Genomic DNA, 27,935 nt, shown 5'->3' on the forward strand with positions numbered 1-27,935 from the left:
TGGGTTATTCCTTTCCAAACTAAACTAACTAACTCGGAGGTAAAACCAACAACTAATATTATTTAATTATTGTTTTAGAAACATGTTATTGTACTCCGCCATGACCTAAAGGTAACTGGTTACAGAATACAGAGCTGTGCTACTGATATCCTGTCAGTGTCGCATTATCTGTTATCCATGTCAAATCGGCAGAATCGGCAGAATATTAACTTGCCTATATATATATATATATATATATATATATATATATATATATATATATATATATATATATATATATGGCGGTACAATATGACAGTAATAAATGACTGTCACACCTTTTTCACACTCAAACTGTTCACATCGTGTTTTCATTCATTCTTAATGCGTCAGTAGCTGGACAACAGTGTACGCACGCTAGATCAGGGCTCCCAGTGAATTTCATTACTTCATTGTATTTTTGTTATTGCCATGAGAACATGACATTTACTGGGAGTGCTAATCTGGTGTGTGGATTCCAAATGTCACGTTTGCGCTCTTGCCTCTGTCTTGCTCCTTGAACTGACTATTCGGACGTGTGCCTGTTCTCTTTTTTTTCCACACAGGGTGTCACGATTGTAGAGGCCCACCAGTCTGATCCTCATGAGTCATCAGCTGGAGGAGGAGGAGAGGATGTGGCATCTCTGCAGCTGCGCTTTGACGAGTGCGCACTGGGATGGAGGACGGGAATGTCTGGCGAATGTCATTGATGTATCTCTGAACACTGGTCCGATCAATCACTTGAGGATTTTTCGTTATGAGCAGACTCAAGCTTACAAAGTTAAAATGAACAGGTAAGAATCGTGATATCTGTGCTTGTGCGGGATGAGTGGCGTAAATCGTAATCTACTGAATTGGCCAGTATTGCCATGGCAATTAATTACAATGATGACGGTTTTCCCTGACCCTGTCACAGGTGGCGTCATCATACCCACATATCACCCACTTTAAAAACAAACCATTCGCATTGCAGAAAGCGACAGCTACCATTTTAATAAGTGTCGTGCAAATTCCCAATAATTAGGAGTAAAGCAAACGTTATATCAATGTAAATCTAAAAAAAAAAATCATTGCCCATTATCGAGTATCATATATTTCAGCTTATCAAGCACTTGTTCTGTTGCCTTCAGCAACTTAGGGACAGTTGCTATTTTATAATTGGGTTTACAAAACGCACCTTAAAACGCCTTTGGTCATGACACCGCGATAATGGTAAATTATGGAGAAACATTATTTATTCTGTACAATATCAATGACGTTATTTTTTTACAGGACAACTTTAACAAAAAAAATGCAAAGCCAATTCATGAAAGAAATTAATAAAATATTTTCAAATAAAACGCTGCAAATTCCAGCAGGTGCATTGACATTATTACACATTTAAGTTAGATACGTTTTAAACGAAGACACGCTTGACTTCCTGTGAAGACAAGAACGGCGAATCCTTATTTTTCGAGGAACACGTGAATGCATCGTTTTCTGGATCAGTCAAGTAGAGTGGATGACCCATCAATGCCTGCCTTTAAACATAACGTACCTGTTGTAGGCAGTGTCTTGGCGGCGTGGAGTGGTTGGAGGTAAGCCAGATTGTCCATTTACATAATGGAAACGAATTTCTTACGAAGGGGACTACACCGTTTGTGGTCGTCATTGAGGGCTTGGAGGTTGCTGGGTCTGGCGTGTGTGCACGCGGTGGTTGAAGTTTGAGCAACGTGAGTACGTTGGCGTACAGTTACGTTAAATACCATCTACTTTTTTTATATCCGTGTCCTGAATGGTTGTCTTTTACTGTGTGTTGAAGCTTTGTCGCCTGGTAGCGGATGAATATTGTGGACTGTATCAAGATTGTGTGTTGTCACGTGAGTAGAGGAAAACCAGTTTGGCTAGCTGGTTCACGAGATCCAATGAATGACTTGTAGGACTTAATTAGTAAAATAACAGAACATGACGGTTGGTCGCTCCGTCTTTGACAACTCATTCATGCACAGCAGCAATTGTTCAGATTAAATAGCCTCATTTTTAAAGACAGTAACATAGGAAAAATGTCTTCATTAACATTAATCCACAATCTCATCCATAGTATTTGATGACTCTGTGTCAAATCACGGAGAACGGTAAGAAAGATAATTAAAGGGATACTTAAGGGATTTTCTCCCCCTTCAACCTGGTCCGTATTTCCCCTCCTTTTTCTTTGTGAGTGATGAAATAACTAGTTTTGAAATCCCTCCGGTATGGAGCAATAGCAGAGCTGCCTGGTGCCCCTTAGAAGCTAGAATGTAATCCAATGGGGCAACTGGCTGCCATCAAATTATACCCACTAAATTGTTTGCCCCCCCCCCACGCACACACATTGACAGACTCTTATTGCTATTATAATTGTACGTTAACTTGATGGAAATGAAGAAACAAAAAAAATGTCTACATTGTGTCTCTCCCCTGTTGGAACAACATTTTGCTTTAGGAAAAGGTTAGAATAGTTGCTTCAGACCGAAGAAGAGTGAGGTGCAGCATGTCTTAAGTAGTATTTTCATCATTTATGTAGCACAACTTCAGCCTGTCTGTCACAGCTCAACACAGGAAATTTGAGAGGTCAACTTTTATTATGCTGTCTGACATTAATAATAGCAATCTGAGTGTGGAGGGAAGTGCAATTTTCATGGTAAGAATTTGATGATTGGCCTACTTGATTACATTATAGTGTACTCTGGGGTTGCAGGTAGTTCTGTCCTTGCTCCATACTGGAGCGATTTCAAAAATTGATACGTCCATCTCTTACTTAGACAAAAAAGTTAGGAAAATGGGGTCTAGCTTGGAAAAAAGACTGAAGGTCCCCTTTGAGCAAATGAATGCCAGTGCTAAGCAATGCGTTTGCCAGAGCATAACCAGTGCCTCAATCTAAATGGGCAAATGCAGTGATCCTCATCTAGACCAGTGATTCTTAACCATAGGCCTGGCGGCCCACCTAGAGAGCTGCAAAAAACTTTCAGTTTTGCACTTGTGGGGCGCGACTGCATAGGTTACCAACTGAAGACAGCAGAAATGTCTGATGCTCAGTTACAGTGCAGCTTTTGACCACATGGTGGCGGAAATGCATCAGTCACTTGTTTAAGAAGTTTCAATGTAAGAGGAGACAACGTCCTCTTCTCTATGTTCCCTTTAGCAAAAATTATGAAGAAGTTTTTAAAAAGAAAAAAATGAAGACCAATGTCGTGCCGAACCACTCAAGACTACATTTTTGCGTAAATCCAATCCCGACATCATCATGTACGGCTTCGTAAATGGAGGTAGCAAGGCTGTGCCGAGAGCCCAGTGTGAGGAGTGTGGGCTGACGCTGTCCAACGAAGCACTAAAGCCCTCCAAACTACTGTACATCTTAAGACCAAGCATTCGACACTCGTGGTAAAGCTGGTGGAATTTTTCAAGAGAGGAAAATGGGCTGCAGATGCAGAAAAGGTCTGTCGTGTCACTGACTGGCAACTCTGTGCATTGAAAGCCAGCTACATCGTCTTGATGTGTGCAGGTTTACATGTTTAACAGAAGTCTTTGTGATGATCCCATTTTATGTCATTTCATTTGACCAGGTTTTTGCTTGTTAAAGAGTGAATGGATTTGGTTTATTATTGAATACAAACCAAACCGAGAGTGAGGTCAGTTAAACCTATAAAGTGTGAATATTTGATGGGCCCTGGGCTGCTTTTTACAATAAAAATTGGGCCTCAAGGTCAAAAAGGTTAAGAACCCCAGATCTAGACTACCCTCCAAAAGTGTTGTGCTTCTGAAATCATCATGAGACGGACAAGTTGTCCTCCATGTTATCTACGCGAATGTGATGAGTTCATACATCTTCAGCAAGATTAAATTATATACCATTCTCCCATTAGTGTTTATCTATTGTTATGCATTGTTTTTTTTAAAAACAGCTTCTGTGTTTATGTCACATCTTGAGCACTACTGGACCCATTCCTGTTTCAGAATGTCTTTTTAAAACTGACATTGGGACAGTCCCCTGTACTGCTGAGTAGTTTACTCTTCATCTCACATGCCTTAGTCTTTGCTGCCTAAAGATGAGATTAGATGTTTTCTATCTGTCTCTTTCTACCTGGAAGCTGTGCTGGTTATTTCACTCAGCCAGGCCAGGGTTCAACCAAGGGTTTAATGATTACTCAATGTATTGGCTTTGTGTGTCACTGAGCAGGGGGCTAGAGGAGGCAGTGATCCAAGAGAAGTGTTAGCATGCCACTACACGGCATTGATTACATTTTGATGTAGAATATTTTGCATGTATGTCACGCGAGTGCACGAAACTAACAGCACATAGTCATACGTCAGATTTGAAGACAGATCCAAAACTAATTTAGAACTGTAACGCATGACATAAACAAATATGTTCCTAACATCTTAATGTGTAGTCCTTTTTGAAGCAGCTACTCTGGGCTTTAATACTGAGAATGTAGCTGTTTTAGCTTTATACTATTCATCTACAGTATATGACTAAAGAATTTTGATATCAGTCTGGTGCTGCTTGACATTTACAATGTGAATTTATTCGAGTTTGATTTTGTGAGTATTGGTGTTTGCATTTTCACCAGAGTTTTGATTTTGTGACTCAAATTGTTTTTCTGTTTCTTTGCTCAGTGTAGGTGAAGGTCAGGATTAGGTGCTTTTCTGGATTATGAATTGTCTTTTTACAGCTCTGACTATGCTGACTTCAGGCCAAAAAAGGATGTTTTTTTTTTTAGATTATGTTTATGATACTTGTTTCATATTGCCAGTGTCATGAAATATGCAAGTTCTTAAATCTGCATATTTTCCACCTCAAGTTGCATTGGGTATCCCAGTGATAGATACCTCTATACCTGCTGGTGCTCCTTTCAGCATCGGCTTTGCTTTTTGTTCAGTGCTCTGAAAATGTTGATATGATGCTAACACGCTGAACTAAGATGTTGAGGATGTTCTACAATTCTACAATTTCATTTAGCAGACGCTTTTGTCCAAAGTGACGTACAACACAAGCAAGAATTCAGACTTCAGGAAAAACCCATAGTAAGCGCAAAAGTGCTTCAGTTGTGATTTGGTCACAGGTATTGCCATCTAGTGGCAGAAGAAGTGTCGCCCCCCCCCCCCTCCCTTTTTTTTTTTGGACAAACATACAACATCACATAACACAGTTAGTGCCACATAGTCACTAAGTGCTGGGTCTTGGACCCTCTGATTTATTCTACCCCACAGGACAAAGAGGAGAAGAGTCAGGTTAAGTGCTTAGGTGTCCTCTGAACAATTGAGTCTTCAATTGTCTCTTAAAAGTAGAAAGGGACTCAGCAGAATGCACAGAGTCCGGTAGTTCGTTCCACCATTTGGGAACAACAGAAGAGAAGAGTCTGGCTAGAGATTTGGAGCAGTGCTGGGCTGGAAGCACCAGGCGTCTTTGGCATGCAGAGCGTAGTGGGCGAGAAGGAAAGTAGACCTGGATCAGGGATTCCAGGTAGGCTGGAGCCGTTCTTGTGATTGTTTTATAAGCCAAGAGAAGTGCCTTGAATTTGATCCTGGCTGCCACTGGAAGCCAGTGAAGAGAAACCAGCAGCGAGGTGACATGTGCCCTTTTGGGCTGGTTGAAGACCAGACATGCTGCTGCATTCTGGATCATCTGCAGAGGCTTGAATGAGCATGCAGGGAGGCCTGCCAGAAGAGAGTTGCAGTAGTCAATGCGTGAGATGACAAGAGCCTGAACCAGAAGCTGTGTGGTCTGTTGGGTCAGGAAGGGTCTGATCTTCCTGATGTTGTAGAGGGCATAATGGCAAGACCGAGAAACTGAGGCCGCATGAACCTTAAAGGTCAGCTGGTCATCAATCATGACACCCAGGTTTCTGGCTGAGTTTGTGGGCACAAGTAGGCTCGAGTCAAGTTGGACACTGACCTGAGGCTGAACAGATGGACAAGCTGGAAAGACCATAAGTTCAGTCTAAGACAGATTCAGTTGAAGGTGGTGTTCCTTCATCCATGTGGAGATATCAGCCAGACACGCTGGTATACAATCTCAGACCATTCTGTCATCAGGTGGAAAAGAGAGGAAAAGCTGAGTGTCGTCAGCATAACAGTGGTAGGAGAAGCCATGGGAGCGGATCACTGCACCAAGTGAGGTGGTGTACAGAGAGAAGAGAAGGGGACCAAGCACTGACCCCTGAGGAACCCCAGTCGATAGGCCGTGTGGTCTATACACCTTTCCTCGCCATGGCACTCTGAAGGATCTGTCTGTGAGGTAGGACTTGAACCACAACAAGGCAGAACCAGATATGCTGAGCTCAGAGAGTGTGGAGAGGAGAATGTGATGGTTCACCGTGTCGAAGGCAGCAGACAGGTCCAGCAGAAGTAGGACAGAGCACTGACCAGCAGCTCGAGCTCGTCTCAGTGACTCAGTGACTGACAGGAGTGCAGTCTCAGTGGAGTGGTCACACCTGAAGCCAGACTGAAAAGAGTCAAGTAGGTTGTTGTTCCGCAGATGTTCAGAGACCTGGTTAAATACTGAGCGCTCCAGTATTTTTGACAGGAATGGCAGAAGTGATACTGGCTTGTAGTTTTCAACCTTGGCGGGGTTGAGATTAGGCTTGTTAGCATTATACCTGCTAAATATTAGCTTAGTCATTGATAGTGTCATTGTGGTGCATTTACATCCATCTCAGGGTACCACATCACCAGGCTGCTAGAATCACTAAAGACATTAATGGCTCTAAAATTGCTGTGAGTTGATGAGATTTGTGAATATTTACAGCCATTTGATAAGGATTTTGAAAAGACCTGACATTAGAGGTCATTGCTATCCAACAATTTATAATTACAGTCATTTGTGGTTCTTGCTGTCAAGGGCAACAAGAAGACATCTGGCAGTATTTGTCCGGTGTCCCCGCTGGTAGATGTTTGATGAGGAGATGGGAAAGAATCCTGTCTGCTTGGATCTACCTTGGTAGGCTTTGTAAAGCTGTGGTCTCAATCAGCAGTCGGTCAAACACAGCTGCAAACCTTTCCACACACTGTCTGCTCTCTCATCATCAAACAGCAGCTCTTCTATCCTTCATTTACACAGAAATAGAAGGGGGTGTGGGGGAGGTCAAGCAATGCTGCCAGCTCATCCTCAACATCATGTAATGTACAATCATTGTCCCTGTGTTGCCAGGCAACACTGGGCTCCCTGGCCTCCTTTTGATGTTTTGAAAAGGTTAGATAAGATATACTCTGTTTTCATGCAGTGGGGGTTCCACCTTTGGCAATGAGTGTCTCACTTTTAGTTAGAGTGAGAGCTGCTGTGGGAGAGAATAGAATGGGGAAAAGTCCTATCATCATATACTTTTTTTACATTGACACATCTTTTAAGAGATGACTCTAAGTTGTGATGCATATGATTTTTTTTCTCCACTTCTCTAGTGAATAATACCATGTTTAATACAAGTGTAAATACCAGGCATTGGAGAGCATTTGTACCCTCCTGTTGTGATGAGAGCAACCAGCGGCCATCAGGAAATATCACTGTTGCCTGGAGTAGGTAAAATGCTACGTTGGCTTGTAATAAAACAAGTTGAATGCACCTTTTTTTCAGAGCTGAGGATAAAAGAAGCAAAGTCTCTTTTTTTTTAATCTCAGTTACACATGTGGAGGCCAGACAATGCATACAAAAAAATTGTATAGCAGTAAGTAAAAATTGACTTGGGGCAAATAGATTTCTGACCCGCTTCCCTTAGCAGACGAGGATAAAAGTAAGTATGTTGAACCCTAACAACTCCATTGAATTAAACCCACTGGTGCAGAAACAAATTACTTGCTATGAGCTGTGGTCCATTGTAGAGAATCCATTTTAGAAATCAACTGCACACTGTTCAGATCGATGGTAAATTTGTTTTGTTTTTTACTTCGGGCTACATACAGTGAGTGCTTTGATCCGCATAAAAAAGCTAAGCAAAGCTAAAAAATGCTTCTCATTTAAGTGCATCTGCTGGAGCTGCTAGCTTGGTCCTGTTCTGGATGTCACACTCTCCTTGACACGTTTTAGGGGCATATCAGTATTGAAACTGGCTGTGGGTTTTTTAAGGTTAACCTCTGCTGCAAAAGTCAGAGACATAACTGAGAATTTTAATTCATTTTACACTTATTTTATTTTTGGTCTCTTATTGTTCCTCTAGAATATTTATTTATAATTTTATATTTAGATTTGTGTTCAAACGTTTTACATTATTAAGCTCTATTTATTGTTAAGCTGCCATTGTTCTGGGTCTTAACTACTTATACAAGATTGTATTAACTTTGTTTGACAGGTAGAGACATCCCTTTTAGGAGATTCAATTTGTTTTTTAAAAATTGGGACACATTTCAATGATTATATACAATTGTTTAACTTTTTATTATTCATAACTGGAAGTCAGCAGGATGAATGTTTGAAAGTTAAAGAGCTTATTACGTGTTTGACATTTAACACTACATTAACCATGTGACTGATTAAGAGAATACTTGATCAATGTCCTTGGATGATTAAAAATTACAGACCATTTCTACTTAAACTTATCACCTGCCCTTTAGAATCGTTCTGTAATTATATCTGTTGCTGCATGTAATTGTTACAAATTTTGCACATTCATTTGAATGACTCAAAACAAAGCATTGGGGGGGGGGCTTGCTTATTCTTAGTCTGTAACAAAAAAAAAAACCTTTTGGAGGGTGAGGTGTGATACACTTAACAAGTCCTCAATATTGATAATGTATTACATGACGCCACACTACACAAGTGTCGATAACTTCAAACTGTTTTCACACTCAGGGGATGCTACTGTGATATATCATGATGTTTACACAGTTCTGTTGTCCTCATTCAAATGAAAATTGGTACATAGACTGTCTATAAGATATCAGTTACAATTTCACTTGACGGTGGCGCCATAACAATTCCCAAACCAGTCACTGCAGTAGAAAATGGAAGTATAGAAACAGACACTGTCACAGTTTTGTTTTGATTATTTGGCCAGTTGGGGCAGTATAACAAGCTGTAAGCACTACAGTGAATAAAGTGTATTATACATTTAATTAAAGACCAAGATAGCCAAATAGCAGTGTTAGCATTCATTCGCAGTTGTTTCATTTTTCTTATTAAAGAGAGTCAAATATTCACTCTCCCATCATTATTACCACTCGTCTGAAATAATTCCTACTCCACTTTTCCCTCCAGCTGTACTGTAAACATCAATGTTTAATCAGATGTTACATGACGCACACATACACTCTTAACATCAACTCCCATCACTGTTAAAGGTTTGTAAATTGTATTTGTGCCTCAGCCTACTCAGTGGGAGACTTTGTTTTATGACATTACAACTTAACAGCACTGGCACAAGTCAGTGTGGCATTTTAAGAGGCTTTACCTGTTGTAATATCGACCGTCCCCACACAAGTTGCTGTGCATTGTTCTCTACACCTTTTGAATTATTATTACCCAAAAGCCCCTGGTAACCTGCCAGGGTTTATGATTTACTTTTACACTCCCACCTTTGCCCAAACAGTCAGGGTTTTTGTTACACACAAGTGCAGTAAAGGGATGTCTGATAATGCTGAAATTTTCCATGATGCATTTCTGCTTCATGCCCTACAGAGCATCCTGTAGCCTATACTGGGCTTTACAGTGTTATTTAAATACATCATGGCATTTAATCAACAAATGCTTCCACTGTTTACAACAGTGTTTTATGTGAAAATCTTTATTTTTTTGTAACAATTCAATAGAACTGCTGTTTTCATGGCATGTAAAAGGGCAGGATTATTAAAAAAAAAAGAGAGACAAGTGTTTTTTTTTTTACACCCCCCCATTAACAGTAATCTCAACAGTATTTACCAGTGAATGCAGGTGGTTGTTGTGGTGGTAGCTTCTGTTCTCAGCAGCAGGCACTCTTCAGGTAGATTAGAGATAATGAGCCATAATGATAAGAGTGTGATTCCCTGAGGTCATATGTTTTGGCCAGTGCTTGATCTGACCAGCGTATGAATATCACTCAGACAGACCTGTCCGAGCAGAACACTGCTTCTCTTTGAGGAACACACACATCCTGGTTTGGTTGAGACCTGGTATTAAAATACATCCTGGTACAACCAGTGAACACACTCATTGAGATCTGATGAACTGAAACCCATTCTGACTCTTTAAATCTGCATTTGACTTTGATCCTTCAATGTTGTTCTTTAGATTTGTTTGGGGGACTTCTGCCTCTAAAGTGAAAAGAAAAAAAAATGACGGCTTTCTCCTACAGCAGTTAATCCTACAAAAAAGTTGCATCTTTTCTGTTTGTTTGTTTTTTTCATTTATTTTATTCTATCAAATCTTTATCAATAATCTATATCAAAAGTAATCTTGTGGTCATTGTGGGACCTCTATTGCCGGCATCTCATGTAAAGAAGACTTCAGATCATTAAACCCATCTGGGTGATTTAATAGCTCAGAGGTTAGGTTGCATATCCCATTCCTTTAAATGCCATGGGCAGGGACTCTAGCGAAGGATTGCGCCCACTGGGTGTTGAATTGCAAACTGCAAAAGCTTTCTGCCGTCAATTTTTTTTTTTAATCTTTAACTTAAACAAAACTTGAGCATATAAAAATTGGACATTTTTATTTTAATTTGCCATTGGTGTCAAGGATGAGTTAAGTATAAAGGCAAAGGCAGCTTGTAATATAATTAGAAGCAACAGCCACTTTCACTAAATCCCTTCTCATTTCTCTCCATGTTATTTCATCTTCTCCCACCTTTGCCTCTCTGCAGTCGGCTGCTCTTTTGCTCTTCAAATGAAACTCTGCACACTGTGACAGAGATGTTGTTGTTTAATGAGAAATATGAGAGGTATTTTCAGATGAAGGCAATGAAGGACTGCCCTGTCTTCACTGTTTGATACAAAACCAAGTATAATGTGAAAACTGGAATAGGATCAGGTTATGTTTCTCCTATCAAAACATAACAAGGGATTGGATTTTGTTTGGTTACAGTCTGAAAGAAAAGAAATGCCTGTTCTTGGAAAAGATTACAAGGGTGTTGAGAGAGGTCATTTCTGGCTTTGCTTTGGTGCATCATTTTTTTGAATTTCTCCTCCTCCTCCTCCTCCTCCTCCTCCTCCAGAGTAATTGTAATTGGAGGGTTCTGATCATAGCTCCGTCTCCTCTCCGTGAGCCTCAGGTCTGAGTTGGCCGTTTGTTCAGCAGCAGCTTCATCCCAGTAGGCTGGTAAGTCAATCACTACTTTCTTTTACTGAAATTGTCATGTTTTTTGTTTTTTAAATGTACAAAGATTCCTGTTTTCTGGCATGGCCAGATGTAACTTTGATACAAACACACTGTGATTGTTAAACATATAATTGTGGGTTTTATTAAGTATGCAGGTGACATGTTTGTGTGGATAGGGAAGGACAGCTTTAATGTACATTCTTGTCTGTTATAATTCTCATATTGTCTGACTTCCTTCGACTAAAAAGGGATATCTTATCTTTAATGCTGTAGAGAACGCTGCAGTTCAACTTCCTTTCGGATGCACATTTAGTGGAGGTTGAGTCCTTGAACTTATTGTCATTCTATTTGTGAGATAAAACTTTCAAGAGGGATATTTGATGGGATTTGGGATGATCATGGACTTTCACTTACTGTTGGTGACGAGGTTAAATAAGAATATATTTCGGTGTATTCAGCCATGAACGTTTGGCAACCATCTCTAATTTTGTCACCATGACAACTGCATTAAAGGAGAGTGAAAGCAGGGCACAAGACAAAAAACACTCACACTAACACACACAAACACATTTCCCTGCTGAACTTAAAATTGTAATGAAAAGAATGGTTCATCTAACACCTGCTCGCACTTGGTCCTCCTGTTTCAATCTAATCTTATCATAATTTAAATGTAGCATTTTAATGATGAGCCTTATTTGGCTCCTATATCACACCGCTGCATCATCCTGGTGTGTTTCTGATTCTGTTATGGTGCTGCTGTTCAGTCTGGATAGATTTGTCACTGCCCTGTTCAGGATCCTCACAAAGAAAAAAAAATTGTTACTCACAGAAAACAGTTGTTGTCTCGTATTGTGGGTAAAGACCACCAAGAGGGTAACCATTTATATTCATTAAGGACAAAGGAAGGTAGATGGTAATTTTTATTTGAAATTGTAAAAATATTGTTATCTACATGAAGTATTTCAGTTGGAAAACTCAACTTATTTAATTGAAAAAGTATCCTTTATCATAAATACATGTCTACCATTTGTAACAAACCAGTTTGCATACGAGTCAAGAATTCAATGAGTTAATGATGATATTGACTGTGGCTGGACCTCCAGTCCTCTACAGCATACATGTATTAGGAGGCATGGACGGGCCCGTCCCACATGGCCATCACATTAATGCATTGCTCCAGTGGCCAAGGCTGCAGCCACTTGTTTCCATCGATGTAACATAACAAACATAATGTACTGTATATTCCATATATATCGGATATAACCTGATACACAAATGAACGGAACAGTTGCCACTAAAAAGCTGCATCTAAATGTTCATGAAAAAAGAATAACTGCATAGAAACTGTCAATGGTCTGGCTCTTCTATTTTAGTGTCCTATCTACTTGGTATTGGCCCACTTATGAAGGCTGTGTGCTGAAACACGTTGTTTCTATTGTTTTTTGAGAGTGTTGTAGTTTAGTTTGTGATTTCTGCCACTTCCCATGCACCCTTTTAGTGTTCATAGTTTGGAGTTCACTTAACCACTGCCTACTTACTCCTGTCTCTGCCTTTCCTCCTCCAGTTCTATGTGAGTAGCCCTATGGATGATGTGCCATCCTTGATGTTGTGATCACCCTCAAAGGCCGTGCTTCCGACGGCCTACTCTTCCCCCACCCTCCACCCCCCCCCCCCCCCCCAATCTCCCACACCACACACCACTTCCAAAGTCATCATGGGGGGAGTGGTCCAGATGCACTTCTCCACAGTGGACTATGTCATCTTTGCCTTGCTGCTAGTGGCCTCAGCTGGCATTGGCCTCTTTTATGCCTTCTCTGGCGGCCGTCAGCGCACAACACAGGTAGGCTTATTTTGTTTTGGCACAGTGGTGAAGGTTGACTCTCTCATGAAGGACCCAGGGCCAGTTTGAATCTTTAATTTTCAGCAAACTTATTGTTTCTAAATATCTTCAAACTCATCTCACATTGATGCCTTTTTGTTCAAAGGAGTTCCTGATGGCTGACCGCTCGATGAGCTGCCTGCCTGTGTCTCTGTCTCTGCTGGCCACCTTCCAGTCTGCTGTGGCCATCTTGGGTGCTCCGTCTGAAGTGTACACCTTTGGCACTCAGTACTGGTTCCTGGGCTGCTCCTATTTTTTGGGTTTGCTGATCCCAGCTCACGTTTTCATACCAGTCTTCTACAGGCTGCGGCTGTCCAGCGCCTATGAGGTACACATAAGTAGAGAAGTCATACACAACAAGAATATATCCCTCTGTACCATTTTTGTATTTACAAAATGTGAAATATTAAAGTTTTCAAATTTGAGATTGAATTGTGACTATTAACTGTCAGTGAGGAAAATGGTGTGGCTGGTAATGCTCTATACTATAATGCTATACTGTTGCTGTTATTGGGGATTTATGGCTAGTTAATGTATTTTCCCTCTTCTGTATTTTTTTTTTTTTTACCCTCTAAATGCCCCTCTCCTGTTTGTCTTTCTCAAATATTATCTCCGAGGTCAGTTGTCTTATCTGTCTCGTTGGCTGTCTTATCCTTGAGGTGTTAACATCCAGCAGAAACACATGCTCTCGTCTCCAGTCTGAACATGTAGTGATTCTTTATATGCACCAGACTGACAGTCTCTCTTGAAACTCAAGGATCCTGATTAGTTATGTACCAGTCAGCTTTTCTGTGACCAAAAGACATCCATTTGATTTTGTGATCATAAATTACAGGATGACTCTATGACTAAGATATCACAAGCTGTTTGCCTGCCTCTCTTTGTTGTCTTTTCTTTGTCTTTCTTCATCCCCATTCAACAGTATCTGGAGCTGCGCTTCAACAAGACAGTTCGCATTTGTGGGACCGTGACCTTCATTTTTCAGATGGTATTTTATCTTCTGCTTCATATTTTGTGTGTTGGTGACATATTGGCAAGTTGTCATTTAGGTCAGCAAGTCAGAAACCTGAAGATATCTTCTTAATGTCAGAGGTATCATTGCTACTTCAGTTTTTAAGATACATAAGGTATATTAATAATGATGGAATATATTTGCTTTGAGTTTTAAACAGTCCAAGTGGACAGCAACATCCCAACTCCAGTTTATTATTGAGAAATAACATAGCCATAATACTTGCATAATCTTAGAGACTGATTTAAACTTTGGCTTTGAAGGTCACGCTGGTCCTTGTGAAATTTTACAGCACGGTTGGTGTTTCTCTCCCCAATATCATTGTGTTCAGTAATGTGTAACATAATTCTCATAAAATCAGGATGACTTTATTGCGACATTACACTTTCGCAACTTTTTTCTCGTACAGGGAAAAAAAAATTGTCAGTAGGTAGTCAGTAGTATTTAACATGTAATGTCTTTTTTTTCTGCTTCTGCAGGTCATTTATATGGGAGTTGTGTTGTACGCCCCAGCCTTGGCACTTAATGCAGGTACATCATTTTACCACAGCATCCATCACACATTGATTTCACATACATGCTTTTACAGGTGTTTTGGACATCAAGTAACATTTCAGTTTTGATACACTGCCAGCATTCGTTCTACTTTTCTTTTCTTTTCTTTTCTTTTTTTTTTACAGCTGGTTTTCAGTCAGTTTTTTTTCAGGCATCTAATCTAGCAAATAATAGCAATTACATTAGCCCCAGCTTCCATTTGTCTATATAATGGGAATTATCAGTGAATGATGCCCATCAGCATGCGTGTGGTGCATCTGCATGTCAATTTTGCTGGCTACATCTAAACCACCAAATAGTTTTTGAGTTCCGACAGCAAAGGGAGCTGGTTATTTGTTTTGTTGTTTAGTTTTATACATCTACCTAGATTGAATAACCTGCTGTGTTTATTAATGTTCTTCTGGTCCCTTGCAGTGACTGGATTTGACTTGTGGGGAGCAGTTCTGGCCATGGGATTGGTGTGCACCCTGTATACTGCCCTGGTGAGTTACATAATAATCATTTTTCTTTTACAAATTTGACAGTGGGGTGTAGCACTTGGTGGTGTTGCATGGTTTACCAAAAGTAAACAAAGTGCAGTAAACCATTTTTTAAAATGATACCATACCACCTTTTTTTTAGTACCATTACTGTGTGTGTGTGTGTGTGTGTGTGTGTGTGTGTGTGTGTGTGTGTGCGCGCGCGTGTGCATGGTGCATGCGTGGCGCATGCGTTCTTAATATAATTGTACATATACATTTTTGGATGTAGTCATGAAAAAACATTAGTTCTCATTAAATTTGTGCAGTAGACAAGAGTGATATTAAAGAACCCAGAAAAATATCAAAGTAATTCCTGGGAAGAATAATTGATATAATCTATCGGTTGTCTGTTAATCCAGGCTTTAATTCCTGAACACCTTTTTTATAGTTTTTCAGTTTGTAGGCTGAAGTGTAAACAGTTAACCTGTGGACTTTGTCCTCCAGGGGGGCCTGAAGGCAGTGATGTGGACCGATGTGTTCCAGACAGTGGTGATGTTTGCTGGACAACTGGCAGTCATTGTGGTGGGGGCAAGTCAGGCTGGGGGGATAGCGGAGGTCTGGAGGAAGGCGGTCAATGGCAGTCGCATTGCTGGATTAGAGTAAGTTGTACTGCTGCATGGTCTTGTTTTTCAAAAGTAGCAAAAGACAATTTTTCTAAGGGGCACGATTCTATATGTTTGTATTCACACTTTAATTTTCTATTTACTCTGTAGCTTGAACCCTGACCCCCTGGAGCGCCACACCTTCTGGACGTTGGGTGTAGGTGGAGTCTTCCTGATGCTGGCCCTGTACGGTGTCAACCAGGCCCAGGTCCAGAGATACCTCAGTTCCCGTACAGAGAAAGAGGCTGTCATGTGAGTGTCCTCCATTTCTCAGAACACACTTTTAAAACTGCAGGTCTTACCCTTTATAGCTTGTAGCTTTGGAACAAACTGTCAAGATATTTGTAAACTATTAAGGTTCAACATATGTCTAACAACCTGTTCTCACTATTATTGTCCCTCGTAGGTCCTGCTATGTTGTTTTCCCATGCCAGCAGATTGTCCTGTGTTTAGGTTGTCTGATGGGTCTAGTTATGTTTGCTCGCTATGGAGAGGACAGCCCCCTGGACAAGGGCTACGTCAAAACCAACGATCAGGTCAGTGTTAATTAGTTTGGTGGCACAGTATCAGTAGATGTCAGTGTCTTTTTCAAACCTCCATCTTCATGTTTCTTCTCTTTGCACAGATGGTGCTGTACTTTGTGATGGATGTATTCAGGGACCTACCAGGGCTCCCGGGCCTATTTGTGGCTTGTCTTTTCAGTGGAGCTCTCAGGTAATGTCAGGCATTGTTTTTGAAATTCGCATTTGTATCTATTTTTCCAATGATAATGTAGAAAAGCTGCTTTGATGCGTTTAGAAATGGTGTAGTTAGGTTGTGTGTCCACAAAAGGAACATTTCCCTTTAATCGAAACGTTTATATAATAAACAACAATTAATCACATTTTCATTCAACCTTTTTTTTTCTCTCCAGCACTATCTCATCAGCCTTCAATTCTCTAGCAACAGTTACCATGGAGGACCTCATTAAACCTTATTTTCCTAGAATGACTGAGTCTAAAGCCACGCTGCTCTCCAAAGGACTTGGTAACTCAAGTAGTTTTTACGAATTTATTTTCTCTACTTACCATATATTATATTTCCAAAGAAATGTGTGGGGATTTTCTTGTTCAAACAACAAAGTACATTTATTTAACTTATGTCCAACTTCAAATCAAGCTTTCTTCTGCCTCTGAGGAAATGTTTCAGTGACTGTACATTTTTTAACCAGATGTTCATTTTCTGTCCATGTCCATCACAGCTTTGGCCTATGGACTAGTGTGTCTCGCCATGGCCTACATTGCCTCCATCATGGGATCTGTGTTGCAGGTAACACACAGTCCTTGTGGTCTATCATACCGCAGCAATGCTGAGCTAAACAGCTAATCATTGTCTTTGGGTCTTATTGATTCTCTGATTTAAAAAAAACTTTTATATTATAATCCTCTGTCCCCTCTGTGACATTCATTTAGTCTAAAAGGAACTCTAGTTACACTGGGTGAACAGAGAGTCATCATTTTATGCTTTTGCAGGTCTGATGGTAAAGTGCGTTGAATTGTGTTCTGTTTGGTACTAAAAGGTGTCAGTCGGTCAAGGTATTTTTATCAGAGCAGATCACAAAGAAACATTAAGTAGAATTGTGTAGGAATATGTTTGGAATTCATCCCTATTTTAAAGCCAAGTTCTCTCTCCTCTGCCCCTCAGGCAGCCTTCAGCATCTTTGGAATGGTGGGTGGTCCCCTGCTGGGTCTTTTCTGCCTTGGGATGTTCTTCCCATGGGCTAACTCCATTGTAAGACCCTCTTTAACTTTCTTTCCTTTAACTAATTGGCTAGAGAATGGCCATACATTGAATAAATAATAGTGAGTTACTCCTCAGCTTATGTCTTTGTTAACCCCAGGGTGCAGTGGTTGGATTAGCAGCAGGTCTTGCCATGGCCTTCTGGATTGGCATCGGCAGTTTTGTGATGCGGATGTCTGGTTCCAGCCCAGTGCCCCCACTCAACACCACCGTCCTGCCCCTGCTTGAGAACATGACCACCTCAGCCATGACCTCGCTGGTCACCACCACCACAACCAAGCCCAGGTAACACGCGCCTACCAAGAGCAAACCTTTGACTTTGACTATATGTTCAGACTGAACGCCATAGAGAGAGTGGGAGATACTATACATGAGCTGTCACATAATCCATTATCCATTGTAAATGGATAGCAGCCGCTCTCCAGTCGCTGTTTTGAAGTTTTTGCTGCAATTTCTGGTGATTGCATGGTTCTCCTTGAGGCCCAGGCCTGGTTTGAATCACTGTAGGAAGTATCTTTTACCTTTTCCTGCTTAATTCTACCTCATTACATCTTGGAATAGATCCTGGACCCACAACAAACCCTCAATCAAGAGAAGGGATTTTTTTTTTTTATTGGCCATTTTTGAGTTTTTCCCATAATTCCTCAGCGTTAAGTGGACCTCTGTTAATATAATCAGTTTCTCAGCTTTAGACAGACCTCTGTGAATATAATCTGCCTTATATACAATGATAACATCTGTTAGAATACCGATCCCAATGCAGTTTGTAGAGAGTCAGTCAGCAATGGTCTGCTTCGTTTACATATTTGATACATACCTGGTTGAGGTGATGATTCATGTCTGCACATGAGATTTTTTGGGGGGGGGGGGATATTTCGAGTATTTTGGGAATATCTTGACACAAATGATGGCTTCAGTGCCTGTATATTAGAAGCTACTGCAGATCTGTACTAGAAGTAAAACATTTTTTTGTATTGTGTGTTTTTTATCTTTGGTTCCTCCTTATTGTAATCTTTCTCTCCTCTATCAGGCCGTCAGGTGTGGAGGCACTCTATTCATTGTCCTACATGTGGTACAGTGCTCACAATTCTACCACTGTGGTGGTGGTGGGACTGCTGGTCAGCCTGCTCACAGGTAGATGGACATGAACTAAACATCTTGCATCATTATAAGGGTTTAGTAGCTCAAGATGAAACTCAGTCTTATGACAGCATCTGACTCAAAGACCTTTTTGCCATTTGAAACAATTTAGAAAAGCAATTGTACGTTTCTGAGTGTTACACAGTTAAAATATGAACTGGCTTCTTGTATCGAACTGTTAAGAGTATTTTATATGAAGTTAAGTCAATATTATTTGTTTAGAGACAAATCATAACAATAGCTATCTCATTAACACTTTAAAGTAGAGCAGGTCTAGAACCACACTTTATTAATTTAAACCCAACAGCTCCCAATGAGTAAGCACTAATGCTCAAATGCTTCAGTGTTTAAGCTTACAAGCCAGTCATGGAGGTTTTGTGTAAAGTGCAATGCCTCCATTGAACAGTGGAACCAGGAACCAGCACTGCCGGTCCAGAACTGACATGAATGACAGACACTCGTTTTATTTACTTTCACGAATTTTGAGCGTCAACAAAGAAATCTTTTGTTTCAGTCTGCAGCATTTAAAACTGCAATAATGCAGCCAGACAACAATTCATGATCATGAGGAGCGCCTTCATTTAAGAAATGTTTCCAGCAGAACCACACAATCAGAGAACAGCTTTACAATGCAATACAGTAACAGCAATAGGACAGAAAGTAAATAGTTTAGTTGCAGAACCGTTAAATGTGCACAAAATATGCATCTGACCTTCCATAATGGTTGGCTATTCAGATGACTTTATTTATCCCCGAGGGGCAATTAATTACACAACTCAAAGCCTGATACAACTATCACAAGCCGACACAATTATTACAGATTGAAAGTAATAATGGTACACTTCAGAAATTTAACATACATATATATATATATATAGATATAGATATAGATATTGATACTAAAAAAAAAAGTGGGATTATAGTCCAATTTATTGGTGATAATGATCAAATGAAAACCGCTATCTGCCTCAGGACCCATGAAGGAGAAGGAATTGACCCCTGGGACTGTGTACCCCGTCCTGGGCACACTGCTTTTCTTTCTGCCTCAGCACTACAGAGAGAAGCTCTGCTGTGTCACTCCTCTCACCTACAAGGTAACCTCATGTTTAAAATCACACCACTGTCTTCTTTTGTGTCATGTGACCTTAAGCTTTCAACTCTCTTCACTCTTCTTAGCCCAAAGAAAACAGCACACAGTATGAGAAGGCCAAGAAAGAGGAAAATGGAGCAGCTTACTGCAAAGAGGACACAGTCACAGAGGACAAGGAGATGGAGAGTGAGGGAGGGCAGACAGAAGATGAAGAAACCAGGACCCCTCGAGCCTTGTGCCAGCTGACTGCTCACACTGTTGAGGAAACAGCTCTCTGATCCTCTCGTTCTCCTACCGAAAACATGCTCACACTTTCCCCTCAGACGACCGTCCAGTTAGAGCTCATACGAGAAGATCATGAGACATCCGTTGCCAAGTGGAGTCGGAAAGATCTCTGAGGTCAACAGATCTGGGAGGTGGTAAAGTATTGCAATGACACCATCAGTTGAATCTGAGTACAGAAAAGGTTAACAAGCTCTAGCAGTTCTGTGGAGAAATTTTGTTATACTTGCACCTGCTTTTAACTCCGAGAAACAAACCCTTCCAGGCTGGAACTATGCACTGAGCAGCCAGATTTGAACACATCAGAGAAAATCTTCTTCCTGATATCATGAATGACACTACACTAATGTGTGCAGGTAAAGTAAGAACACAAGGCCGTAACAGACATAATGTAATGTGTTATTTTTGTAGAGAAGAGAAAATATTCTAGAAAATATAAGACTGAGCTCCAGTCAAAGGCCTTGGTTTAATATACATTTCTAGCTGCTATTATAGATGTGGAGATAAATACCAGATAGATGTATAAATACTGTCAGTACACTCAAGTTAAGCTGTGTGTTCAGATCAGGACTGAGATGATGATGGAGTGGAGGAAACATTCTGACAAACTCTATATTAGGTGGAGAAACTACCAGTCAGTGTGTAGAGCTGCCACCCATCCCCCACGTGCGTTCCAGTGTTTTTTGCAGAGCAAGTTGGTTTCAAATTTTCCTTTTTTTTTTTTTTTTTTAAATAACCAGGTACTTTTACATTGACCTTGTTTAAGTGTGGCATTTTTTTTCCTCCTCAATGTGGATTTTGGGCAAGTTTGGTGTAACTACTGGTGTGCCAATGAGGTAGATGGCTCTCGTAATTTTTTTAGAACACATCAAAGCAACTACACTGTAGCAAATTTCATCAAAGAAAAAAGAGGTGTGTATGTGTGTGTGTGTGTGTGTGTGTGTGTAGTGAGTAATGTAAAAAAATTGCCCTCTCACCCTTGTAGGGTGGTTCTGTGTCATCTTCTAGCGCGGGTCCTCGACTAGAGGCCTGGGAGCTTGAGGGTTCTACGCAGTATCTTTGCTGTTCCTAGGACTGCGCTCTTCTGGACTGAGGTTTCAGGTGTTGGTCCTGGAATCTGGTGGAGCCACTCACCATGTTTGGGGGGGGGTCACCGCCCCGAGTGCTCCTAGTACCACAGGGACCATGTTAGCCTTGATCTTCCACATCTGTTCTAGCTGTTCGCTTAACTCCTGGTACTTCTCAGGCTTCTCGTGTTCCTCCTATCTGATGTTGGTGTCAGCTGGTATCTCCACATCTATTGCCACTGCCCTCTTCTGCTCTTTGTCCACCACTACTATGTCTGAATGGTTCGTCAGTAGCTGTTTGTTAGTCTGGAAGCTGAAGTCCCACAGCACCTTAGCCCTGTTGTTCTTGACCACTTTTGGTGGTACGTCCCATTGAGATTTGGGTACTTCTTGTCCATACTGGGTACAGATGCTTCTGTACACTATCCCCACCACTTGGTTGTGCCTCTCCATGTATGCTTTTGCGGTTAGCATCTTGCATCCCGCTACTATGTGTTGGACTGTCTCAGGAGCATCTTTACACAGCCTGCACCTTGGGTCTGATCTGGCATGGTAGACCTTGGCCTCTATTGCACTTGTGCTTAGGGCCTGCTCTTGTGCTGCCATGATGAGTGCCTCTGTACTGTCTTTCAGTCCACCTTGTTCCAGCCATTGATAGGGCTTCTTGATATCAGCCACTTCCTCAATCTGGTGGTTGTAGATGCCATGTTGGAGCATGTCTGTCCACGTCTGCTCCTCTGCCTCCTCACTCCCATCAGGTTTCAGCTGTCTGAGGCATTCACCGAGCAGCTCGTCCTGAAGGACCATTTCCTTACTCCTGGATTTTCGACATTTCATCCTAGACAGTGGCTCTGATGCTCACTGGTCCTCGTCCTCCCTCTTTCCACTTAGCGTACAGCCTCAAGATGCTGGACTTTGGGTGAAACCCACCATGCATGGTGAGGAGCTTTCTGGTCTTGACATCTGTGGCTTCTATCTCCTCTTTTGGCCAGCTGATGATCCAGCGAGGTATCTGATGACTAGCAGTGCATACATGTTGATGGCTCAGACCTTGTTCTTACCTTTCAGCTGACTTCTCAGTACTTATCTAAATCTCTGGATGTATTTGGCAGTGGTTGACTTCCTTGCTGCCTCCTCCTGGTTTCCGTTATCCTGTGGGATCCCAAGATACTTGTAGCTGCTCTGGATGCCACCTATATTTCTTTCTGGTGGGTCGACCCCTTTCAGTTCTGATCTTCTCACCTCTCCTTGATACCATCCGGCCACATTTGTCCAATCCATTGTCGTTACTGTAGATCCTGGTGGTGTGGATCAGTGAGTCAATTTCTTGCTCATGTCTGGCGTACAGCTTGATGTCATCCTTGTAGATCAGGTGGTTGATTGTTGCACAGCTTCAGAATCGGTATCCGTAACGTGTGTGTGTGTGTGTGTGTGTGTGTGTGTGTGTGTACATCATCTGACCAGTAAGCACAGTCAACACTCATGTTTGTAGTAAGGCATTTTGTAACATAGCGATTTTTCCTGAAGTGAAATTAAACCAAGTCAAGGAGGAAACATTGCAAGTTATATACTCAATAGCTGATGGGGATCAGAACAAACAAAGTAGAGAAATGAAAATGCCCTGAGAATAGACTTTCATAAGTAGCCAGCTATGGTACTATGGGTCATATTCATAGTGCGTGACACACAATGGGCCTCATGCAACAACCACTACAGTTATTTGCAGAATTTGGAATGTACTCAAATTGTCCAGTTCTGTTGTCAGATACGATCTGAATTTCTCCTCAGTGGAACACTTTGACCTGCCGTAAGAAAGCCTCGTTGCCAATATTTCAAGTGTCGCTAGAGTATAAACTCTACACGTGTGTAAAAGCACACATACATACTCTCTACTATTGTGTAGAAAATGTTTAGTTTTCTCCTTCAATCTCATGTGTATGTAGATTATCTCTAGTCTTTCTACCTCATTAAAAATGCTAATTTCCATTTTGCACTTTGAACTGCTTCCCTTTATAGTCCATCCTCTGGTTTTTTTCCCTGGAGGCTTCAAATGTCCACATTTTGTGTTGAATATTGGATCAGGAATGGCCTCCAAGCTGTTTGTCACAAATCTGATGTTCAATTATCACAGAAGAAGCACACTCCTATCAATGTTGATTGCAGTTTGTGACAAAAAGGATTACTTTATTTTCTTTGCGTACAACATGAATATAAAGACATACACAAGAGATTCAGATTTTCAAACTACATGTTTGACTGGAGGAGGACTTGACGTACATCTATAATAATGTGCAAAGAGAATAATTAGTATTTTATGCATCATGTCTGCCGATTTCTTGTCAAGTATATCAGCTTGATCTTTATGTTATTTCAGCACGGCAGCTTCTCAATGTTCCAGCTGCTTCAGGGTGATGTGGAGTTTGACAGTGTTCTTGCATGCGGCCCATCTCACATTATTAAGGGTCTCTAAAATACATTTGACTTATAATTCACAAGAAGAGTGAACATGCACGATATGGAGACCCGAGCAACACACCTAGATGTGCTCCTCATTTAACAATGATAGAAGTTCATTGCAGCTTTTGTAACCCAATATCAGGGATTTGCTCTTGTTCAGCCCCAACAATACTTCGTCCTTAAGGCGCAGCGTCCAGTTCAGATCCTCCACACGACATCAAAACAACTGAACAGACAGGGTTTACTACATATTTTCAAGGTTATGGATATAAGTGGACACATCGAGCCATCTCTACTTTACATTTTCAGAGTAACAGACCTTTTTTTTTTTGTTAGTTGGCAACAAAATGAGGCACTTTCTGACTCATTGAGCTACACATCCAACACATCATTTTGTGGAAGTTTTGCAGTGTGTTTCCCAGTGCGCTCCCTCTTGATGAGCAAGGCCAAGCCCACGCGTGACCTCCTCTCCCATCTCATACAGCTGCACAGTGCTGCTCTGTAACACACAGCAGAAGAACCATGTGGAGCTGATGTGTGTCCATTAGACTTGTCGAGCCAGTAGTCTGTGTTCATCCTTCACATCTTTTGTAGTGCCTGTTTTTGTTTTTGAAATTCAGGTGATTGTTGCTACCAATGTGTAACTGATTTAGTGTGTATTTTAAATGTTTTTGTCTGAGCCATTGCTTCATCACCGTCATTGTCCTGACTTTTGGAATCACAGAATTCTTGTAGCAGTTGCCAAGTCATCCATCATCTTTGTGTATCAGGGCTTGATAAGTAGACTGCCATGTTTTGTTAAAACCCAAACCAGTCTGACTTTACACTTCTTCCCAAAGACTTTTCTACGGTACACTCATTCAGATGTTAACCTAGATCTGAGGTATCCGTGTGTGTTGACACGTGCGTGAGAATGATTGTCTCGTTTGCCTTTCATTGTCCTGTTTCAGTGAAGCTGCTGAGGCTTCAATGACAATCAAGGTGATTTGGCATGCATCATTCATAAGACACAGATTATAGACTGAGGACCACCTGAGCCCCTCTGAAATCAAGTAAACTGCAACCAATCTTTTGTACCATCATGTCAGTAATACCTCAGTTCATCCAAAGCATATAGAATATAAGTCACTTATAATTTTTAAAAATATATTTTCAGTCATATTTGTATATTTTTATAATGTCATGTAAAGCCTATGCACATTTCAAGACTAGAAATGTGGGATTCTATATGCAAGAACCATTTTTGTGTGACCAGCTGAATTGGGAGTGTTGCAGTCCACTTTGACGGAGCAGCCGTTATTCCATAGCATTTCAGGACATGAACTCGCTTTAAGAGGTCTCCAATGCTGTGTCCCACATTTTAGCAATGACATTCACATTTAGAATGGTTCCTAGAGTTTAGCAGATAACTTAAACTGACATCTTCTATGTACTTGATGATTCTGTTTCTTATTTATGATTAGATTGTGTTGAATCCTTCTCCCTCATACCTGAAATTACTTGAAGTGTGTGCCTGTAATGCTATGACAGTGAAGCCTCATTTATAACGTGACGGAACCGAATTCAAGTGCTGATATGTTCTAGATATTACTGCTATTGTCCTGTATAAACCAATACAGTCTGAAAGAAACACTGTGATACTACTACGAAAAACACTAAAGCACAATGATTGTCAGTATGCAGTAATGCTGCTGCTGAAGAAGTCTGACTTAAATCATCAGCTGGTGTAAAGCAGCAGCCAGGACGAGTTCAGAATCATGTTGATTACATTGGATGTGTGAGGTTTGAAATAAGTGCGATACATTCGTATTCTCAAAAGCTGACTTTGGAGTCGGGACTGCTAAGAATAAGCAGTTAATACAGGAAAAGCACAGCACTTAGTAATTTCCACCCATAATAAATATTGTTTTGAACAATATTTATTAGATGTCGTCTCCCATCCACAAGAATTCTACCTGTTATGCATTCCAAAAAGATCCAACCCCAGAAGCACTGACGTCAAGATGACTCCTCTGCTTTTGTTGTGCCTTCATTTTTTTCCAAATAGATTTTAACTCTTCTGTATCCTGGTGTATTTTTTAAAGGGTGTATATATCTATATATCTATATAGATATCGCTACACATAGAGATCTCTCTCCAGGTGTGTGTGTGTGTGTGTGTGTGTGTGTGTGTGTGTGTGTGTGTGTGTGTGGAAAAGTGCACACACATATATACATACACACATATATACATACACACATATATACATACACACATTCATATACATACACACATTCATATACATACACACATACATATATACATATACATACACACACATATATACATATACATATATATATATACATACATATATATATATATATATACACATACATATATATATACACATATACATATATATACACACATATATATATATACACATACATATATATACACATATACATATATATATACATATATGTATATATATGTGTGTATATATGTATATGTGTATATATGTATATATACACATATATATATATATACACACATATATACATATACATATACACATATATATATATACACACATATATATATATATATATATATATATAATTTATAATAATAATACATTTGCTCCAGGATATTATTAGCCCGGTCCTAAACATCTGTCCCAAAGTGGACCAAACCCAGATTCATGAGTGAATACATGAATCTCACGCGTCTAACCATCTGTACTGTTTCATGTTTAAAAAAAAAAAAAAAAAAAAAAAGCTAAAGATGAATCCTGTCTCCCATGATTGGGACTACACCAGTAAATTAAGATCTTAAGACATGTTTCACTGTTGTTTTGATGTATGAAAAATAAATTTTTAATGTACTTGAATTGAGATGGTAATAAAAAAGTTTTAACAACAAATTTTAAAAACTTGCTTTCTTTTAACTGTCAGAATCCACATTTTAGTGGTTTACATCCTTAAAGTAGTTCATTGAAAATCTATCAAATGAAATAATACAAAACATCCATTTTTTACTGCTTACCCTATTAGGGCTCATGGGGGTGAAGCCTATCCCAGCAGCTTTCAGGCAAGAGGCGGGGTTCACCGTGGACAGGTCACCAGTCCATCACAGGACCACACATAGAGACAGCCAGTCACACCTACAGTCAGTTTAGAGTATCAATCAGCCTCGTCCCCTCTTGATGTTTTTGGACTGTGGGAGGAAGCTGGAGTACCAGAGAGAACCCACACAGGCACAGGGAGAACATGCAGACTCACACAGAAAGACCCCGTGCTCCAGCCAGGGCTCGAACCCCAAACTTTCTTGCCGTGAGGCGACAGTGCTGACCACTGCACCACCGTGCCGGCATCAATACAAAACAATAAACTACAATTATTATTATTCTGTTTATTTTTTTAATCCTCTTCATTACCTCAGCCCTGGGGGTTTCTGGAGGCACAAACAACTGTTAAGCTGGTTGTCATGGAGTCTTGTGGAAGGGTGGAGCACTGAACAAAAGGGGGGGGGGGGGGGTATCTCATTTTGGGGCAGTTCCATTCTTCCATTCACTGTCATTGTGCCTCTGCGCCTGAAATCAGGCCTGGGTTAGAAGACCATGATTTAAAGTTCTAGTTTACCCCGAAAACTGGGAGATGGAATTGTGAACTCAAAAGTTCCAACCCCAAAGTGTTCCCAATAGCTCCAGGTGCACATAAATAACTTTTTTAGAAGTAACTTTGGTGCTTTGGCGGCTCAGAAGTGTGGCCGTCTAGCAACAACTGACGGGTCGCTGGTTAGATCCTCACTTCCCCCGGTGGCCATGTTGAAGTATCCTTGAGCAAGATACTGGACCCCTAATTGCTCCTGATGGCCCTGCGATGGACTGGTGACCCGGCCCCATGTACCCCGCCTCTCACCCAATGTCAGCTGGGATAGGCTCCAGCCCCCCCCCCCCCCAACCCTTAATAGATTAATTAATCAATGGATAAGCAGTACAGAAAATGGATGGATGGATGGAACTTTTGTCCAGAGGAAGATAACTTTCAGATATTATTTCCTGCATCCTGATTCCTAATCACACCGGCAACAAGTTGAATGTCAATATTCATGCAGAATAATTACTACTACATGACTGTATGAATCATCTGAATATAAAAGAGGCAAAATGAATTTAGTTGTTGCTTTACTGTTTAATGTGTATATTATGGTGATGTCATTTTTGTTTGATGTCCAGGCTGATTTTCCATGAAGTCAGCATTCTTAAAATGCAGGATATTGTTTGTTTGTTTGTTTGCTGCTATCTAA

General features: G+C 40.6%; 1 protein-coding gene and 1 pseudogene across 2 annotated transcripts; one reads left to right on the forward strand and one right to left on the reverse strand.

The window, feature by feature from the left end:
• The first annotated feature begins 541 nt into the window (after nt 1-541).
• slc5a6a (solute carrier family 5 member 6a) lies at nt 542-26,828 on the forward strand. 2 transcript variants are annotated; one of them, XM_086189422.1, is made up of 18 exons: nt 542-812; nt 11,154-11,257; nt 12,822-13,097; nt 13,243-13,464; nt 14,059-14,124; nt 14,628-14,679; nt 15,118-15,185; nt 15,669-15,823; nt 15,938-16,078; nt 16,233-16,362; nt 16,452-16,540; nt 16,740-16,852; nt 17,067-17,134; nt 17,510-17,596; nt 17,706-17,890; nt 18,636-18,739; nt 19,718-19,839; nt 19,922-26,828. In XM_086189422.1, the coding sequence occupies exons 3-18, from the start codon at nt 12,972-12,974 to the stop codon at nt 20,111-20,113; spliced, it is 1,920 nt and encodes a 639-aa protein (XP_086045548.1). In that variant the 5' UTR covers nt 542-812; nt 11,154-11,257; nt 12,822-12,971; the 3' UTR covers nt 20,114-26,828. The 2 variants fall into 2 exon arrangements, with proteins under 2 accessions (XP_086045548.1, XP_086045547.1); XM_086189421.1 differs by lacking the exon at nt 542-812 and adding an exon at nt 1,428-1,595.
• LOC147242327 (uncharacterized) lies at nt 21,248-22,121 on the reverse strand (annotated as a pseudogene).
• Nucleotides 26,829-27,935: the final 1,107 nt, after the last annotated feature.

The sequence above is a fragment of the Aulostomus chinensis genome, chromosome 20 (assembly GCF_037954235.1).
Source record: "Aulostomus chinensis isolate RoL2024-O1b breed Wild chromosome 20, RoL_Achi_v1.0, whole genome shotgun sequence".
Taxonomy (NCBI): domain Eukaryota; kingdom Metazoa; phylum Chordata; class Actinopteri; order Syngnathiformes; family Aulostomidae; genus Aulostomus; species Aulostomus chinensis.